This window comes from Vanacampus margaritifer, chromosome 16 (assembly GCF_051991255.1).
Source record: "Vanacampus margaritifer isolate UIUO_Vmar chromosome 16, RoL_Vmar_1.0, whole genome shotgun sequence".
NCBI classification, from domain to species: Eukaryota; Metazoa; Chordata; class Actinopteri; order Syngnathiformes; family Syngnathidae; genus Vanacampus; species Vanacampus margaritifer.
Genome location: NC_135447.1, coordinates 18,256,969 through 18,268,915, shown reverse-complemented (window position 1 = coordinate 18,268,915; position 11,947 = coordinate 18,256,969). Strand labels below are relative to the sequence as shown.

Sequence of the window (11,947 nt, the reverse complement as noted above, 5' to 3'; positions counted from 1 at the left end):
GTGTATAGTGGAGATGGGGTGCTGCTGACCGCGACTCGTAACATCGTGAGTCGGTGAGGAGAATACATCGAAGTCCTCATCAATTCCACTGACAGGTCTTCCTTTGAGGAAGCAGAGTCTGGAGACTCGGAGGTGGGCTCTTCTACCTCTGGGGTCGAAGTCACTGAGGTGGTTGAAAAGCTCCTCGGTGGCAGGGCCCCCGGGTGGATGACATCCGCCCAGAGTTCCTAAAGGCTCTGGATGTTGTGGGGCTTCTACAACATCGTTTGGACATCGGTGGAAGTGCCTCTGGATCGGCAGACCGAGGTGATGGTCCCCCTTTTAAAAAAGGGGGACCGGAGGGTGTGTTCCAACTAGGTGTGTGAATTGCCTAGTACCTGGCGATTTGATTCATATAACGATTCATAGGTCACAATTCGATACCGATTAATCCCGATACAAATCTCTAAATTCATTATTGCGATTTTTTTTTTAACTCAAATTTAGAAAATATAAATCAGTAAACTTGTACATGTAAGATTTGTATGAAAATGTATTTATCTGAAAATTCAGGCTTATAACTGAGCCACTGTCTTTAACAAACAGGTTGCAGGTTTCATGTTTGAACAGCACTAAAATAAAATATTAAGGCATAATGTTCCATTAATAAAACATTCTTCCATGCCTAATGTGTGAATCCTAACCCTAAGTAAGACGTTTTGTTGAATATTTCCATTAAAAAAAAGTTTAAAAATCGATTCGGCCGCATATTAAATCGATTCGAGAATTGCATGCTGTAATATCGCGATATATTGCCGAATCGATTTTTTTTCTAGCACCCCTAGTGCCAACTATAGAGGGATCACACTCCTCAGCCTCCCTGGTAAGGTCTATTCAGGGGTGCTGGAGAGAAGGGCCCGTCGAACAGTGGACAAGCTCTACATCCTCGGCAGGGTCCTTGAAGGTGCATGGGAGTTTGCCCAACCAGTCTACGTGTATTTTGTAGATTTGGAGAAGGCATTCGACCGTGTCCCTCAGAGAGCCCTGTGGGGTGGGGGGGGGGTGCTTTGAGAGTACGGGGTACCGAGCCCCTTGATATGGGCTGCTCGGTTCCTGTACGACCTTTGTCAGAGTTTGGTCCGCATTGCCGGCAGTAAGTCGGATTTGTTTCCTGTGAGGGTTGGACTCCACCAGGGCTGCCCTTTATCATTGATTCTGTTCATAACTTTTATGGACAGAATTTCTAGGCACAGCAGTGGTGTTGAGGGGGTCCAGTTTGGTGGCCTCAGCATTGCATCACTGCTTTTTGCAGATGATGTGGTGCTGTTGGCTTCGTCAAGCTGTGATCTCCAACTCTTACTGGAGCGTTTCGCCGCTGCGCAACAGCAAAGCGCACGCCATCTCATCGAGAGCACGTTAGCTTATCAGCCGGTTAGCATAACAAAGTCACGTCAACCATGAGGAGAGTTAAAATAAAATAACCACCACAGATTGTTTATCTTGGCCAAACAATACACGACCGCTTCAGTGTTATCCAACCACCGTCTGTTATTTTTCATAAGGAGTACGTCTAATCAAGAGGGTCTCGAGTAATGATTTTGATGACGCCAAACAACACAAGCTGTTTCCAATCTTTCCATGTCCTCCTCGCGTGTCTTTAGCCTGCGCATCATCTTAACTTATTCGGCAATAGCTCACTCCCACTTTGCCGACAACTGGCTGCAGCTCACAGCCTCACACGATCCGATATTGTTTTTATGCAGCAGCGAGCGACGCATGTACGTCCAAATAGACACAGATCTATGATGTTACGCATTACGTAATCACGTCAATTTCGCGATATTTAAAATTTTTATCTCCCAAAAAAATACACCGGTAGTATTGTAGAAGATATGATAGAGAACACCCCTAGCTAGAGCGACAACACTTCCTGACCGCTATAAGCTGACTAAACACTAACCAATCAGAAGCTAGCGTACTTTAGGTAAATGCAAGTGAATGACGGAGAGCAACAGATTCGACACATCAACTTAGCTACTTGTAAAAAAAAATTTAACAAGTGAACTTAAAGGTTTGACACTCAGGGTGTGGACCTTCGCAAAGCGAGGCGTCTTTGTCGCTGGCAGCACTTCAAAGTGCGAAAGCTTATCATGATATGGTTAAAGCCATTACCATCTCCTTATTTGAAAATTGAAAAGTATTGGTAGAAACGTCCAAGTAGTACGCTACGTGTAAGTTTCTGACTTTTTAAAGTGGTACATTTACAAGTTTTTTTCTGGGAATATTCCCCCCAGCTCTAAAAAATATATATTTATACGTGGCCCTAATACGCCATTTTATTTAATTCTGTCTTAACAAATGTACAATCGGAGGAATTATTTTTGATTTTCAAATGTCATGCTGTTTGCATTTTTAAATGCTGCATGATGGTCCGCACTGGTGCTGCCACAGTTGGAAGGTGAGGAGGCCCAAAACTGTTCCAGGCTGATTTTCATCCATCTTGTTTGCATCTCTGTAGCCCGACTCAGCACTTCTTTAGTTCATTCCAATGTTCTGACCAAGCACATGACTGACAGAATGGGATTGCGTGTGTAAGTGAGCTTCAGGCTTGTATGTTCTATTTTAGCGAGACTGCTTCCAGTATTAGAAGTGCATGTTTTCTTTTTTCTTCAGCAACCAGTATGACATGGATAAAGATTGTAATGCTTTGTTGTTAGTTATTTATTTCTTTATTTCTTTGTTTTTGTTTTTCAGCTTAAGAAAATAATTGGAAAAAGTAAAATGAGAATTCCAAAGGACAACACTGAGGTAAAGAAATTAACACTGTGTAGTCAACATTCTATCAATAAACCTTAGCTTGACTTTTTTTTTTTTAACTTGTTGATGTTCAACACTGTTGGACTCTTGCAGAGATCAGTTGAGGATGGCGACCACGTGAACACGACATTGCAGGTGTATTTCTTTGGAAAGAGTGGACAAAACAAGTTGCAGTATCAAGAGTTCCGCAAGTAATGAGCCACTCAGTCATCAGTTCCCTTGACACACGTTGGCACTTTTGCTTAAAAACATTACAGTGTGATCTTGGACCAAAAATTGCTTAACTCATTGAAACCCAAACACGTATTAATACGTTTTTTAAATACTTTGTCCTTCACTCCCAAAAACGTATTTTTAATTTACGTGTTACGTATTTTTTGTGTTTGTTTATGCTAGAGTATACAGAAGGCTTTGATACAGCTTCTGAAATGAAGAGGTCGCTTAAAGCAGTGGTTCTCAACCTTTTTTCAGTGATGTACCCCTCATGAAATATTTTTTCCAGCCAAATACCCCTCCAACCAGTGCAAAGAATTTTTGGTGACATATGACTGGTTGGATCGAACTATTCTGTTTTGGGGAGACTTTTTTTTTTTTTAAGGACAACTGAATAGCCTACTGAATCTAATTTCAAGAGTTAACATTTTTCTGCATTTTCCATTTGCATAATTTAATAATAATATATATAATTTAATAATTGTTTTTAAATGATTTTTGCATAGATGCTACTTTTTAAACTTATTTTAAAATCTCACATACCCCTAGAGTGCCTTCATGTACCCCTAGGGGTTCATGTTTCCCCATTTGAGAACCACTGGTTTAAAGCAAAGGTAGTTAATACTAAAACGGCCAGCAGGTGGCAGCTGAGTATGAGATCAACCAGGGCCTTGTTTCAACAAGCTCTTTTTTTCAACAGGTTTGTGTATGATAGTGAAACTTAGCTATATTCTAATGCTAATTGTTGCGGAACGGAAACGGATAGAAATATACTTTTTTTCCTGATGAAAGAAGAGACTAATCTTTCTTTTGGAAGGTCCCATGTTTTCATAGCAATAGAACAGAATATTCTGTGGGCCTTGCAAAATCTGTCAAAATCCAGTAAAACAGCTGGGAGCGAAGGGGGTTGCTTCATTGAAGATGGCTGCAAGTGAATTAGTTAATTGTCCTTCTTAAGGTTGCTTTTGGTCAACTGTCCGTCTCTCAGGTTTATGGAGGACCTACAGGCTGAGGTCCAGGAGATGGAGTTCCTGCAGTTTTCCAAAGGAATGGACACCATGAGACGGGAGGACTTTGCCGAGTGGCTGCTCCATTACACCAACGAGGAAGATAATGAGGTTTACTGGGAAAACATGAGGAAGAGGATCCCTGCTGGCCAGGTATCCTTGGCTTTTCGTATTTATTGCCAAAGTGCAACATAAAAAAATTGTATTGCCCCCACAGAGCATCACATTTGAAGAGTTCAAAGCCTTCTGCCTGTTTACAAACAATTTGGAGGATTTCGCTTTTTCAATGAAAATGATCAGTGAAGCCAACCGTCCCGTGGGAATGGGTAAGACCTCTTAAGGAGCTAGAACACAGCAAGGGAGGACGCCGTCTTATTAAACAATCATTTTTCTAATTTGATGAAAACAGCCCAGTTCAAGCGGGCAGTGAGGATAGCCACAGGCCACGACCTGTCCGAGAGCGTGTTGGACACCGTGTTTAAGCTCTTTGACATGGATGGGGACAACTGCCTGAGCCACAAAGAGTTCATTGGAGTGATGAAGGACAGAGTGCTACGGGGCCTCAAAGTGGGTATCTATCACTGTGGTTATATGTACTCCCTGCCAGGATTTTTTTTTAGCTTTTTTAGAATTCTGGCTTTATTTTATGTGATTAAACATATACAGGTGCATCCACAGAATGGCTTCTCTGGCTACTGGAAATGTGTGAAGCGGGAGACACTGAAGGGAGCTCAGGAAGCGCTGGGAGACGGCAGATGTCCCATCTGAGTGTCGGCTCCACCCGGGACACATCTGAGTCCCACCACTGCTCCACCCTAATGTTTGCATCATCAATAATGCACGCTCAAGAAAACAAATTGTACCACACACTGTTGTTGTTCACAAGAGTGAAATTGTATCTTTGTAATAAAAGAAAAAAGTGAGAATAAAATTGCAGAATACTGTATTTCAAGAAAAGTCTTAATGTTATGAGAATTGCAATAGTACAAGAAAAGATGGGTGTGGTTGGGTTTTGAGAAGAAAAATCCCACTTCCAGGACGTCTGCACCTCAGTGACAAGTTGACGGCTGGACTGGCACAAAGAAATTGGCCCTGGCATTTTGATTTAGGCGCATCAAGCCCAGCCTGACTCCTGCCTAACATTTAGTTCTGCCACTGATGTTTACTGATGATGATTATTCACATTGCTATCTATATTTGAGCTGGATTACCAGACTAGTCCCTCTAAATTGTGGGCCAGTCTCCTGGGGTAAAATGTAGCAAAAATAATTAAAAAGTACTGCATCGGCCCCAAAAGAGGCCAGCCCACCGGGCATCTACCCTGAATGCCAGCTGGCGAGTCCAGCCCTGCAAGTAGAGCACTTTCAACACAAAAGGGGTGTAACCCGTATCAGGCACTTACGTGCGAGGACAGCGAGGCTGGAAGACTACTTAGATATCACTGTGAAAGGGTTACAAAAGTAACAAAATTATATTTTTAATAAAAATGTAATGTTCTGATATTAGGTTGTGTTTATTTTTTGTGTGCTGCTATGGAATACTCAGTTACTTGAATCCTTGGATACTCTTTACAATGAGTGGGCTCCCCTGAGTGGAAAACCCCTGAAATTTTTTCAAGATTTTCCTTTACAAATCATTTGCTGTCTGGGTCAGCAATTTGTTAAATAGCAGATGAATACAGTGATATTTGAGAATTGAAATCAAGTTTATTGTGTTTACTTGTAAATTATTTGAACAAAAGTAGGCAGGTGCATAAATTTGGGCACCCGTTGCTTTGATTTGAATACATTTGGCATTAAATATTGGACTGCAAAATGTGTTTAGAAAGCTCAATAGTGGTGTTTCCATCCACCCATTTATATTCGAATTGTCCAGAAATGCGAAAATAAAACTGAATGGAAACGCTAGAATTCGATAAAGGGCCCAAAATTCGCAAAAAAGAGAAGTTTTTACGCTTGGAGGGGGTGGATTTTGAAGCGTATCAAACAAAGGAAAATGCGAATTTTGGCTATGGAAACAGGTTTTGCAAATAAACGCTGATAAAACCAGATAAACGCCGCACGTTTTGACCGGATATTACGTCACACGTACGTTTGTCGTACCAAAGCAAAGTCGGACGATAAAGTAAGGTAAGTTTGGAGGGACGACGAAACAGAAATATTTTTGGAATTAATTATAGAAATTAATATTAATGCATTTTTTGCTAGAAAACAGCAAAGAAACGCTACGGTTAATCAAGAACTACAAAAGCAAAACCATACGACGTCAACGCACGCCGCAGTCGCTTCCTGTTTTTCTTCTTTTAAATTACTGGTGGCTCACAACTCTGTGGTACTGCCACCTACAGCGGCGGAGTCCCCTCTCAATATTCGCAAAAGAAGGACACATGGAAACGGGTATAAGGACATTTTCAGTAAATTCGCTTAAAGAATTTTAGAAACAGGATGGAAACCTGACTAATGACCTTTGACCTACAAGTGACGCTAATCATGAGAAAAAGTATTTAGCCAATTGCAATTTTTTTCTCTACTTTGCATCTTCTCCAAGTGGCAACATGGGTGCCTCAAAACAACTCTCAAATGGCCTGAAAACAAAGATTGTTCAACATTATGGATTTGGGGCTAGGATACAAAAAGCTAGCTCAAACATTTCAGCTGTCAGCTTCCAGTGAGGAATATATAGTGCGGAAATAGAAGACCACAGGCACAGTTCTAGTTATGCAGTTTAATTATTGCACTCTGTATATCCAATAAACGTCATTTCACTTCTTTATTATTGATCAGCTACTTGCTGATTAGATCAAATTTTGCAACTATGAAAATCAATTTTGATTGATGTTACTAGAGAGCAATTCATTTAACACTTATTGCAGTTCTAGTTTGCAGTGTGATGTGTGTATATATATATATATATATATATATATATATATATATATATATATATATATATTCACTTTATTTGCAAAGTCATTTTATTTATTGCTGCCAAGGGTGGCACAATAAGTTAAGTTTAATTACTTTTTTACATAGAGACAGACATTATTGCCAGTTTTTTTCCCCCCCTTGAATAAAAATTGGAATTTTGAAACTGCATTTTATATTTATCGGGCTGTAATTCAGCAATGTCCAAACCTTTTTCTCCAAGGAAAAATAGAAGGGCCAGGTGGATTTTTTTAAAGACTTATTTAACACACATAAACATTTGGTATTTGACACTAAGAAAAAAGTGGATGAAACAATTTTAATTTCTGAAAATGTTTATTCGCCAGAGAAATTCTACTACTATTTTAGCTACAAATTCATGTATACTTTTTGACACACTTATTTTAAAACAGCATTGCGGGCTGTAGTGGCACTTTTCTTTTGTTGCTACGTAAGCAGGGCATGAAGGTTTCCGACGCGTAGCAACTGTAGTCGATCTTCTCACTTCAGCAACGACAACAAATGCACAACGCCATTGCGGATGAACAAAAAAAACTTTTACTTTAATTGTGCTTGAGTCCTTTCATTCACCAAACAAATGGTGGTTACAAAAGCGATAAACCAAATACACGGCCAGAACGGTTAGAAAAAGTTGCCCTACTTGATTTTCTTTTTATCTTTACGTCAACACCACACTTTACGGCAGCTCTCTATTTACGACAGCCTACAAACAGGGCGAACTAATGGAGCACAAATACTCCATAATTCTTAATACATTTACATTAAACAAACAAACGCCAAATATAGGTCAATAGTTTGTGACTGGTAAACAAAAATGATTCAAATGGAACACAAATAGAGCCATAGGAAAAATATGAAAATATGTTTATCTAACACGGGCTAGTCAAATGTTATTTTTAGTATATGCCACATACCGCTAAAAACGGTGGGCGGACCGCTAAAAATGGGCCGTAGTTTGGACATCACTGATGTAAATCATCAACACAATCCAGTGTGATAAATTTGCATTATAAAAACAGAAATCACAAAGAAGGCAAATAGTTTCTCACCACACTATATAATTTTGGCAAATGAGTATACAATGGTGTTGGTTTTGTTTGGTATTTATTGAATAAAGTTTGTATATATAAAAAAAGCTTTTATCTGAGCATCTGTTGCACTTCTGAGACAGAAAACAGTAAAATACAGGTAGGCAGCAATTCAACTACTGTACTTTGCAATTTACTGGAGAATTGATCATTTGAGATCACAAATATGTTGTTAACCATTGAAATTGTGGTGCTAATTATCTTACCTTGTACATTTTTTCAAAAAGTAAATAAAGCTTACGTCTGTGAAAAAGTAAACAAGTAGTGGCTTGGTTATCAGTACATACAACTTACACCAATCAAATAAAATTAAAACGACACTTGCGTATGATGCCATCTTTGGTCTTTTTTACTATAAACAAAACAAAAATGAATGAATGAAATCTGAATTGTATCAAAAATAGAAATTACAGCCATATTGAAAGGAAATTCACATATCTGACAGACCTACATGAGACAATAGTGAGATTACATTAACTCAATCCTTGGCTTTAAAAAGAAACATTGTTCTTTTGCGAACATTTTTGACATTCATTTTTTGTTTGTGGAGCATAAATCGGTCAAACAATGAGTATCAAGGTGATCCATCTGTATTTGCCAACATCATATGCAAACAAAGGGAAAAAATCATTGATGTTGTATTTGTTAAAAAAGGGTGTGCTTTGAACTTTGAAAATAGCCTGATAAAAAGCGCCAGTCTTGCGCCAACAGTCTCATCGTGGGAGCTCTTCGGTCCAGAGAGGCACATGATGAACTGCAGAGAGGGCAGACGCTGCTTGACGTGGTAGGGAAGTGCTTTGGAATAGTCATCAACAGCCACTGGGGAAATAAAGCAGGAAAAGAATGGTAAGAAGGGATAACTCATTCACTCCCAGCCATTTTCACTGAAGCAGCCCCCTTCGCTCCTGGCTGTTTTACAGGATTTTGACTGATTTTGCAAGGTCCACAGAATATTGTGTTCTATTGCTATAAAAACATAGAATCATCAGGGAAAAAAAGTATATTTGTATCTGTTTTTGTTTTGCAACAATTAGCATTAGAATATAGCTAAGTTTCAACATTATACACAAACCTGTTGAATAATTTCCCAAGACACTGTATGTATACATTTCCATATCTCTATGTTTCTCAAATCACATTTACAGCATGTTAAAAAGAGAAGATGTGTGTTCATACCATTGCTCAGAGGGCGGCAATGTCAAGGGTCATTCTCCTTCTTTACTGTAACGTCTCCGTCCCCAGCCAGAATGGTGGAGATCTCACCCTGCATGAAGGCCCAGGGCACGGTGGATCCGGCCAGGGGACAGCGCTCTCCGCTCGGGCAGTACACCTCTCCTCCTTGGCCCTGGCTGCGGATGAAGCCTCTGGTGCAGGGAAAGCAGAACTTGTGGTGTGGGACAGAGGGACACTGGACAAAGTGGGTGTCCTCAAGGCGCTCTCGACAGAGGGTGCAGCAGAGCAGGGCGCTCTGACCCCCGCCGCTGGTCGACTCCCCGCCGCCCGTGCTGCTGCTCAGGCCCAAGGATGCCTGAGAGACGGAGGTGGAGGCGGTGGCTGCAGAGGGGCTGCTGGTGGAGGTGCGCCCAACCGCGGAGGAGTGGGTCGAGGAAATTCCAGGGCTGTCTCTGGCCACCTGGCCGGAACTCAGGCTGTCGGCTACCCCCATGAGCGCAGACATGGGGGAGGGCTGGCTGTGTAAACGAGGGGGGCCGTCCATTCCCGGAAGAGGCTCCATACCCGGGTAAGCGCCTCTGGACCACACCTCTCTGGACGGGTGATCAGGTCTTCCTTCGCTTTCGCCGTTCTCGGAGCCCGGAGAGGCTTTGCGGCGCCGAGCCACGCCCTTGGCCGGGACTGAACGCGCGGCTGCCGTCATGGGTAAGCCGGCATCGGGTTGCGGAAGAACCTCAGGGATGGGCGGCTCCTTAAACATGCGCACGCCGTCATTTAAAAGCTCAGACAGACCCCGCCAGTCTCCGCTCCCTTGTCTCTTCTCGTATTCCACGTAGCGTAACCCAGAGTTCACCGCTTTGCCGGCATCCTTGGCAGAGTCGCGGAACATCTGCCTGACCAGGTCCGGAACTCCCGAAAAAATCATCCCAGAGCCGATGGGGTATTCGACAAACACCTTGAGCTCGAACTCCGGAGTGGCGCTGGCGTCAAAAGCCAGAACCCGCCCCATCAGATTGTGGTCTTTCCTGAAGCGCACAGTAAAAGGGACAGAGGTGCTTAGAGCCAGGAGAACATCCCTGACAACTTTTGGTCTGTTGGGCCAGCCTTCCACCTTGCTGCGTGCCACCTCGTTTAGTTCAGCCATGACTTCGCTGTTTCGCCACACCACTGGATCAATGCCCACCAGAGCAGACGTGCTCGCTCCCACACCCAGCGCCACGGCTTGTCTTCTAGCAGCATCGCTCATGATGGGGCCAGCTGACACCGCAATGGGAGTGGCCCCCGGTCTGGAGCCTGATATTGGCGCGAGGAGCCCATGTGGCGATGCGACTAAGCCCTGAGCAATCAACGCATGGGATATCGGACCGTGGAGACTCGGAACGGCTCCGGCCATCCCCCTGCGAGTGTTCGGGCTCTGTCGACTGCTTTCTGATAACGCGACATCCTCAGCTCTGTGTAGACCATTGGGCAGGCGAGATGATACTCCGTACTCACCCCTACCCCTGTCGAGACGTTCTCCGTGCGGCCGTCCGGCTTCCACGGACCCGGTCGAGCTGGGTTTGCCCTGCTGTGCGCCAGGAGATCTGCCCTCCAAAACTCCATGCGTGCTCTTTAGTTGTCTGGCGGTTTCAATTAGGAGTTCGATTCTGTCCGCGCCGTCGTAGTTGACGCATCCCCGGCATACGGCTTCGCTAAACTCCCACAACATGGCCCAAGGCATCTTGGGTAGATCGCAGAGGTAGCACCATTGACGTCTCGAGGAGGGCTGCGATGTGGAGGACATGTTGTTTACAGGCCCTCGACCAAACTTTCTTTGCTAGGCCTAAACCTTGCGATCAACGTTCTCGGCGGTTCTTCCTTCTTCAGTCTCAGATCACCACATACTACACACTTTTAAATGTTCATCCAACGAAGCGAAGCTAAATAAAGGACTGTATTTTATAACATTTCGTAGTTTGCAACGTCTTCTTTCTTGGTTTGTTCGCGTCGATCAGAGCAGAGGGAAGTAAAATCTTACAGGACACCGGAAACACCTACGTACTTTACGGCCCGAGGCATCATGGGAATTGTAGTCTTATGAACTCTAAGAAACACCTGAGTTCTGTTCATGTGCTTTTGTTATGTCGTAAAACCGAACAATTACGGCAAATATGAGTTGTAAAAGACAGGACATTGAATTGTTTATGCGACGTTAGTGTAGATTCTAAAACAACCGGCTAGCGGACAACAACGGCCTAATATTTATTGCCATTCACAAATCCTTCGGCGTTCTCGGCCATGTTGAAACTTGGAAGGTTATCTCAACTCGGAAAGTCGGGTATCAAAATAAATTTCTAGCTGTCCAGTGGAAACCCGAGGGGGCGTTCACGTGCAATTTTATACTCGACAGGTGGTATTTACCATAATGTCGATACCACATTAAGGCAGCTAATTCCTTCAAACCAACGTTTGTTGGTCACCTATACCAAGACAAATGCAATCCAGACATCCTTATTACGACTAACATCTGGAGGCGATTAGAGATGTAACTTTATATTTTAATATTTGAAAGGTACTATGCCGAAAAACAACATTGAAGTCAAATAACTATGTAGCATCACTCAAAATGTGTGACTTGGAAATAAATAATCAGAAATGAATTAATTTCCCGCGGCAAACCGAAAAACAGAATAAATGTGTAACATTGTCAAGCACATCATTTTGCTATACAGAATTCAAGCACATTTAA

At 42.5% G+C, this 11,947-nt stretch overlaps 2 protein-coding genes across 3 annotated transcripts in view; one reads left to right on the top strand and one right to left on the bottom strand.

Moving 5' to 3' along the window:
• The window catches only part of micu2 (mitochondrial calcium uptake 2), a 34,610-nt gene extending 29,092 nt beyond the window's left edge, over positions 1-5,518 (top strand). Inside the window, exons 7-12 of one of the 2 annotated variants that reach the window (XM_077546966.1) lie at positions 2,734-2,787; positions 2,890-2,987; positions 3,998-4,169; positions 4,234-4,342; positions 4,426-4,583; positions 4,695-5,518. In XM_077546966.1, the coding sequence (XP_077403092.1) occupies positions 2,734-2,787; positions 2,890-2,987; positions 3,998-4,169; positions 4,234-4,342; positions 4,426-4,583; positions 4,695-4,784 (681 nt within the window). In that variant the 3' untranslated portion in view covers positions 4,785-5,518. Of the gene's footprint in view, positions 1-2,733; positions 2,788-2,889; positions 2,988-3,997; positions 4,170-4,233; positions 4,343-4,425; positions 4,584-4,682 lie in introns of both variants that reach the window. The other variant, XM_077546965.1, reaches the window with a different exon arrangement.
• Positions 5,519-8,045: 2,527 nt separating this feature from the next.
• On the bottom strand, positions 8,046-11,269 carry LOC144036443 (interferon regulatory factor 2-binding protein 1-like). The gene is made up of 2 exons (XM_077547105.1): positions 9,223-11,269; positions 8,046-8,865 (listed from the first exon to the last, which is right to left on the bottom strand). The coding sequence occupies exon 1, from the start codon at positions 11,000-11,002 to the stop codon at positions 9,245-9,247; it is 1,758 nt and encodes a 585-aa protein (XP_077403231.1). The 5' UTR covers positions 11,003-11,269; the 3' UTR covers positions 8,046-8,865; positions 9,223-9,244.
• Between the last annotated feature and the right edge of the window lie 678 nt (positions 11,270-11,947).